Raw genomic sequence first — 8,012 nt, forward strand, 5'->3', positions numbered from 1 at the left:
TACAAAAATAAAGTCAAACACAAAGATGGAGTATTGCACATTATGCTCTATGTTCAGATATCACAGTTTTTAGCTGTGGAATTCTCTTTTAACAAGTAGAACATCTGGTAACTTTGCATGGAATCCTTTCTTCTCGTTAAACACCTGAAATAAAAGGAATTCAACTTATTGTACAAAGAGATGTTTAAAATTGTATAATCACAGTGAAACACTGAAGCATTTTTAAAACAGTACTTAAGATTGCTAGTATCATTTAAGCTGGTATGTAACACTACAAGGATATAACTGTGTAAAAATCAGCTGAACTTTTTAATCACCATTAATTGCTAAGAATATATAAAGCTTCTCAATGATCAAAATTAGTGTTTTTCAAACTCCTTTATATCCAATGAAATATTTTGATCAATTCTTTGGATTTGATTTTTTTGTATTTTTGTCAAGGGGTCAAAGTTAATATCTTTTCAAATTTCTATGAAAATTAAAAGAGCTAAATAATTTTTAGTCAAGGTATTAGATTATATTATTTGATACCACCTTAATCTTTTTGCATTTTCAATTCACATGAAAGCTATTAACATATAACTATACTCCAGCTTATACACAACATTTTTATATATAAAAAAGAATATGTGGTATGATTGCCAATCATGAATGAGACAACTCTCCACTGTTCCAGGTTAGGGGGAGGGTTGGAATCCTGCTAACATGTTTAACCCTCGCCACATTATTTATGTATGTGCCTGTCCCAAGTCAGGAGCCTGTAATTCAGTGGTTGTGGTTTGTTTATGTGTTACATATTTGATTTTCGTTCATTTTTTTATATTAATAAGGCTGTTAGTTTTCTCGTTTGAATTGTTTTACATTGTCTTATCAGGGCCTTTTATAGCTGACTATGCGGTATGGGCTTTGCTCATTGTAGAAGGCCCTACAGTGACCTATAGTTGTTAATGTTTGTGTCATTTTGGTCTCTTGTGGACAGTTGTCTCATTGGCAATCATACCACATCTTTTTTTTATAATCTCCATAATAGACCAAAATGACACAGAAATTAACAACTATAGATCACCATACTTAGGTTATTTCTTCATAGACAGAAAAAATATTAGTCATTCCTTAAATGCATTGAAAGATTTACTCTTTAATTTAATCACCCCGACTTCGATTTTCATGAAGATAATAAATGAACTTACCTGAGGAAGAGTAACCAGGTATCTGCTGCTCATTTTTTCCACAACAGTTTGTACTGAGATAGTTGTATGTATCTTTGTATTACTAAAATAAAATGTAATGCATTGATGGTTAAAGAGTGTTCAATTTTTATCTATCTTTTTTTTTGGTGAATAAAGTTGTCTTTATCCCTCCTCGGTCTTTTTTCTTTCTTTTGGATTGTTTTTAGCAGACATTGAAATTTTTAATTAATTATAATTCATCTTATTTCCAAATTTTTTGTTTCATTGTCATTGTTTCTCATACAAATGATATTCTGTTGGTTGGTTGATGCTTGCTTATTGTCCAGTAGCAATTATTTCATGCAGGTTCAAGACGAGAAAACATTAGCAATTATAACAATATGTAATTTCTAATTTGTAGTACATTTTTATAGGGTGCATACTTCATTTTATTCCTATACTTTTTGTGTATCTATGTCATTGCACCATTGCTGAGAAGCTATTATAAAATACGAAAGGAAAGATGCAAGAGACAGCAACCCAACTTTGAATAAGAAAGACTAAAATGTCAATAGTACTGTTATTATATTTGACTTACACTGATGGTGATGTGGGTTTCCAGTCGTTTATCTGAAGCTCAATCACTCTGAATATGTCCTGTTCAATCTGGAAATAAAAAAAATGATATGACATGAATCAGTTTATCCTTATTGACAAAGCCCTTTTATGATCTTAATGGTGGATACAGAGACATGTAATGCCATGGTATTATAAGCAAAAGCTGAATCTTACAAATTTCTTCCCGGCATATAAAGCCCCCAAAAAATTCTCATGATTCATAAGCTGTTCTGTAAATTATATTTCATCCTTATCTACCATTCAGCACATTCATTAAAATTCATTTAAAAAAATAAACGAAGAATAAAAAGAAAACTCAAAGTATTAGATGTTTGAACAACTAAGACCACTTGGCAGGGCCACAGTATCAGGCTCCCTGTTAAATTGATTAAATCAATGTGTATGTTTGTTGGATTTTGAAGATTTATAATCACCTCTTTGATGGATGATCTTGTTTTCGATTCATTTGCCAGAATAGTTTGGTACTTTTGTTCTGCCCTTTTTGCTTGCTTCAATTTTTCCTGAAGATGGCTCTGAACCTTAGATATTGCTGTTTGTTTTGAGCGCATTTCACGTTTATTTAAAGTTTCTGCTACATGATGATAAATCTTCTTTGAAGTATCTAAGCAATGTTGGTACTTTGTAACTTTGCTGTTGGCAAGCCAGCATACCTGAAAAAGGGAACATATTCATATTATAATAAATAAATTATAATTGTTACAGTGTAGTAAGATGGACCTATCATGTATCCAGTGGCGAATGCAGAACTTTTTGTAAGGGACACTTACTGACTGACATAACTAGAGGTAGTTGGTGTCCCTGTGAGAATAACTAATAAACAAATGTATCTTTCTTATGTTTTTTAACAATTTCCAGGTTGGGATCTTACAATATAACTTTTTTGTTTCTGCACGCCCCCTTTTCTAATTGTAACATTATTCCTGATTTTTTTTCTTTTTTTTGTACAATCCCCTGAGTAGATTTGGACAGTTTTTGTTCATCCAACACTTTTTGATTAAATGTACTATTGATGAATGGTGACTGCCCTGTAATACCATGTTTATTTTCGATTATATAAACTTCTAAGCTAACCTTTTGTTGCTTTTGCAGTTGCTTGTAAATTTGTCTGTGTAGTTTAATCTTCTTTTCCATTTGTCTGACCATCCTTTCACATTGGTGGAAAAAATCGTCGTCAAATCTATAATTCAAAATAAGGATATTAAGTTACCATCAAAACCAATGGAAAGAATTAAAATATATCTGTCAAATGCATAAAAATTCTATTTACTCAATTTCATTTCAACAAAAAATTCAAAAGGTACATTACATATCTTTTTATACTCGAAACGAAAACTTTTATCCACCCCTTCCCAATATAAGCATCTTTTTAACATGAAAGTAAAAGATTTGTAACATTATTTCTGACTTTTTTTCTTCTTTTTTTTGTACGACCCCCTGAGTAGATTTGGACAGTTTTGGATAAGTGTTTACAGTGTCATTTGGGACACTTAATAAAGACTAAAGACTACAATTTGTGTTTAAATCATTTAACATACTTACACGATTCCATAAAAAACATAACATATTCCGTACATCCTTGGAATAAATATGGTCATGATGTCGTTTGTTTCTTCCATACTCTTTTAATCTTTTATAAGTTGCTGAATCTTTGCGTGTATTTCTTTTCACGTCGTTGTGAAGGAAAGAAGAGAATGATGGGAAGGCCCGACGTCACAATATATACGTCTTCTAATTCGACGTTAGAATATTTATTTTTGTCAACGTCATAAACAGTTTAAAATCAACGAAGCTCTACCGTTGTGAGTCAGGTAGTTCTATTGAACCCCAAACCTGTAGTTCATTACCTAGTCCTATAATATAAGACTCTGAAGGTTCATATCATTTACATTCAACGTTTTTTATCGGATATTTGTTTTTTTACTATCAATGTTGAATCTGACCTTCAGAGTCTTATATTATAGGACTAGTTCATTACCGTGATAGCTGCCACCATTATTGATTTTTTTATGTTTTTTTTTTATTGAAGATGGCTCTTGGGTAAACACGTTGTTACTCAACATCACGTTTAAAGCGATAAACACATATCTTTGACTTGGTAAAATGTATGTCAGTAAATTCGTACCAACGTCACACCGTGAGTTTAGAGATAGATTTTCTACTGACAAATACAGGTGGTCGTGTGGTCTAGCGGGACGGCTACAGTGCATGGGTTCGAATCCCGGCGAGGGAAGAACCCAAAATATGCGAAAGCAAATTTACAAATCTAACATTGTTAGGTTGATGTTTAGACGAGTTTTATATACATTATGTACACAGCCATGTAGGCGATCCGATGGATAAATCTGTTGTAGAGTTGTTACTGACTCAGACGTACTTATATATGTAAATTTGCTTTTGCAATTTTTTTGTTATTCCTGGCCCAACCATGTTGGATCTGTAAATTTGCATTGAAATTTATATTTTGGCGTAATAGATTTATTAATATCAGTTATGATTGTACTTATGATGTTTTCTATTTTTTATAAACATCAATACTTTACAGTTGAGATGTAACTAAAATGTTTTGTTTGTTTGTCTGTTTGTTTGTTTATTTGTTTGTTTGTTTGTTTGTTTGTTTGTTTGTTTGTTTGTTTGTTTGTTTGGGTTTTTTCCATTTATTTTCTGGATATGTTTGATCTTGGTGTGGCACATAACCATATCTTATTGTGTGCAGTTTTAGATGTTGCTGTTTGGTGTCAACTATTGAGTATGGCATGCGATCCAAGAGGCTTATAAATGCAAGTATAAGGGTTAGGATGGTAATTTATAGAATAGAGAATAATGGACAAAAAGTATAAGGATTAGAGGAAAATTGCCTAAAAATAAAGGATACAGAAATGAAGAATTCTATCCAGACTCTTGTGTATCAGGTTATGTTAAGTAATCTATAGGTCAAACAAATTACTGCAATACTGTTGCCAAAGCCAGCATATAAAGTGCGTGAGCAATTTCATTTTACACCTTTATATCGTCACAGACTGTATCTTTGACTTTTCGTTTGTGCCGTTCGGTTGCTGTCCAATTGATGCACATATCCTACACATCTTTTTCTTCATAGTTACGCTGTCAAATGAATAGAAATAAGAAGATGTGATATGGCTGTCATTGTGACAATGTAACACCCGGTAGCAAATAGCGTTGAACTAAGCATTATCGCCCCCTTTACGACCTTTAACAATGAACAAAACTCATACTTCATGTTCAGCTGTAAAAATGTATTTGACATAAAAAAAAAAAATTATCAAAACAGTTCAAAACCATCAGTACAGGAAACTTGGAAAACCAGTGTTGGGAACTAGATAATCATGGACTACTTGTACAGTCACCAAGGTTCAATCTAAATTGCAAGCTTGTTTGATTTTCTATAATCTTTTTAAATTAGTGCGACTGTAATACAAGTAAGAGGTTTAGCTAGCTGAAAATCCAGATTTAATTTACACAAGAAAATGCTGATTCCATGTCAGGAATAAAACAGTTGTTATCCATTTATTTGATGTGTTACAGCTTTTCATTTTGTCAGTTGCTTAGCGGGACTTTCCGATAAGAAGTTTCCTCGGTGTTCGGTATTTTTGTTATTTTTCTCTATTCCGTAACTGAATTATATTTATTAGCCATTGAGTAGATGTTTTCTCATACAAATTGATACTTAATGTACGGAGTCTTTTCCGGTATACATATAGAGAGAAAAGGATATATTGTAAGCTTAATATATATTGTGTGCGCTCAGTATAATAGCCAAAAAACATCTTTTTGTTAGCTGTGTTTTACACTGTTTGCCAATCAGACGAGTGTAGCCATTTCCAATTGTTTTAATACAGTTGTATCACATCTTCTCATATCTATCGACTATGTTGTTGTGTTGTTAAACCATAGTTCTGGGTAAGGCCACATTATGCATACATTTCCAAGTCAGTAGCCTCTAATTCAGTGCTTGTTGTTAGTTGCTGCCTGTTGAATTTGTTTTTGTTATAATCCAGCATGCATGAAGCTATAGGTATATACGTTACAACTTATGAGTTTGGCTAATGACATTCCATAATAAACAGTTCATTAGCAGCGACAACGACCTGTTACCATGTTGTATAGTTGTTAAATAGCACTTTGTCAATACGGGGCGTTTTAAGCGTTTAACCGGGTAGGTCATCATGATGACACACGGGTTTAATGTAAACTATATACATCTAGCAAATGTTCTACGACTAATGTTTCTGTACTGTTAACTAGTTCCCTGACTTTGGTTAAACTATCATTGATTAATTTGGTATAACAAAGCATACGGAATTAACTATTTTTGGAGTGCTAAAATAATCTTTTCATTTTTCGTGCGTTTGATGGTCCTTTCAATTCTCATTTACATGTAGTTGAAGAACGCCTCCGGGTGCGGGAATTTCTCTTTACATTGAAAACCTGTTGATGACATTCTGCTGTTTTTTCTTTGGTCGGGTTGTTGTCTCTTTGATACATTCCCATTTTCATTCTCAATTTTAGTTGCCCGGCATAGGATTTTGAATAAACTTTGAATAAACTGGCTGCAAACTTATTTTTTTTGCAACTCATATCAACCCTTCTACTCAGTGTAATGGAATTTTTCCAGATAAGCTCACTGTAACTGTGATGAGAGGTTGAATGCTTTAAAAAAAATTCTTGTCAATTTTTATGTACCTTTCGGACACCATTTTCAAAAGTATTGTTATTAATCACACTTTGAGTCATGGTCAAACCAGAGACATATATACACATATGTGTATATATATCTCTGGTCAAACTCAGTAAAGATACGTCACTCTATTTTAGTGGAAGATATAAGCAAGTAAAATCGAGGGAATTGTGCAAATGATGATACAAGCATGAAAATCACCACAAAGCATCATTATTATATACTTTTAAGGAAATAACTGATGGACATCGAAAAAAAAAATTATTTAAAGATGGCGTCGGCCTTTTCAAAATGGCTGTTGTTTCAAGTTCGAAAATACTTATTTTTCTCGAAACTGTTTTTCTTGTCATTCTTTTGGTAAAAAACATATAAGGTTTGATAGTTTCCTTCTTTACATGTGAGATTTATAATATAAATGAATATTTGACATGCTCGGGGTTTGCGCATGCTCAAAGAATAGTTACAAAATTCACACAAAAACATTTACCTATTCGTTGATGTATTTGTCTATACTAACTAAGGACATTTTTGCAACGTCTAATATGATTATTATTTGCTATAACGTCGTCAGATCTTGCCTATTCCCTATTGCGACTGTTTTTGCTGAGTATAAACTCGCATTGCTATAAGACGTGTCGTCACGGTATTTTGTTATCAAACATTCATGAATTTGGTTTTGATGTTGTATTTGTTATATTGTTAAATGTCTTATCGTTTGTAGTTATGATTGTAACTTTTTTATTTTCTGTTCTATTATTATAGTGTTGTAACTTTAATTGTTATTAAATACACCGAATATCATTATTACAAACCTTATCTTGAACTTTACCCATTTTGTTTTTTTGAAAATTCGGATAATCCCTCAACCTGTTATCCTTTTAGTGACGTGTTTCAATTTTTATACCACTGGGTGGATACCTCGGCTAGTGGACTATCAGTCCCTGTGGGTATCATCAGCTCAGTAGTCAGTACTTACTTAACAAACTTTACTAAAATTATCCGTTTATAAATTTAGAAATTATTAAAAGAAACTAAAGTTTCAACTCATTCTGGCAAAGTTGGCTTTAGGTTGCAATTCTTGTAATTGACTGCTCCATAGGTTTATATGCAAAACAGCTGATCTTTGAAAATAATAAATGCTACATAGAAAAAAAATTCATGTTGTATCATGTATGTACTAATGTGAAATTGTAATCGAAAAAAATGTGGGTCATGGTACGAGGAATAAAAAGTTACGTAAACCTAAAGTCAAAACATTTTTTTTCTACTTTTTCTGTTTGCTGTTTTTACTAGGCCGCATCACTTCCAGTAAACATGGTATCATTCCACTTTGCTGTATTGATATTCCCAAATGATGCAAGATGTATTTTAAGTCTATATATATGATTCAATTCAGCATAAACCTATAATCATTGAATCCAGAAAAAAAAATCAGAAAAAAATCCATTTGTTTCCCTCCATGGTTTGACATGCACCGGATGGAGTTGTAATACAAGACTGGTACCTTT

The 8,012-nt window shown here is 32.3% G+C and overlaps 1 protein-coding gene across 1 annotated transcript; it reads right to left on the minus strand.

The window, feature by feature from the left end:
• Window positions 1–3,493, minus strand: LOC134713705 (uncharacterized). Its single transcript, XM_063574996.1, has 6 exons — window positions 3,348–3,493; window positions 2,880–2,985; window positions 2,222–2,458; window positions 1,768–1,835; window positions 1,191–1,272; window positions 1–144 (listed from the first exon to the last, which is right to left on the minus strand). The coding sequence occupies exons 1-6, from the start codon at window positions 3,422–3,424 to the stop codon at window positions 70–72; spliced, it is 645 nt and encodes a 214-aa protein (XP_063431066.1). The 5' UTR covers window positions 3,425–3,493; the 3' UTR covers window positions 1–69.
• Between the last annotated feature and the right edge of the window lie 4,519 nt (window positions 3,494–8,012).

Source organism: Mytilus trossulus, chromosome 4 (genome assembly GCF_036588685.1).
Source record: "Mytilus trossulus isolate FHL-02 chromosome 4, PNRI_Mtr1.1.1.hap1, whole genome shotgun sequence".
NCBI lineage: Eukaryota > Metazoa > Mollusca > Bivalvia > Mytilida > Mytilidae > Mytilus > Mytilus trossulus.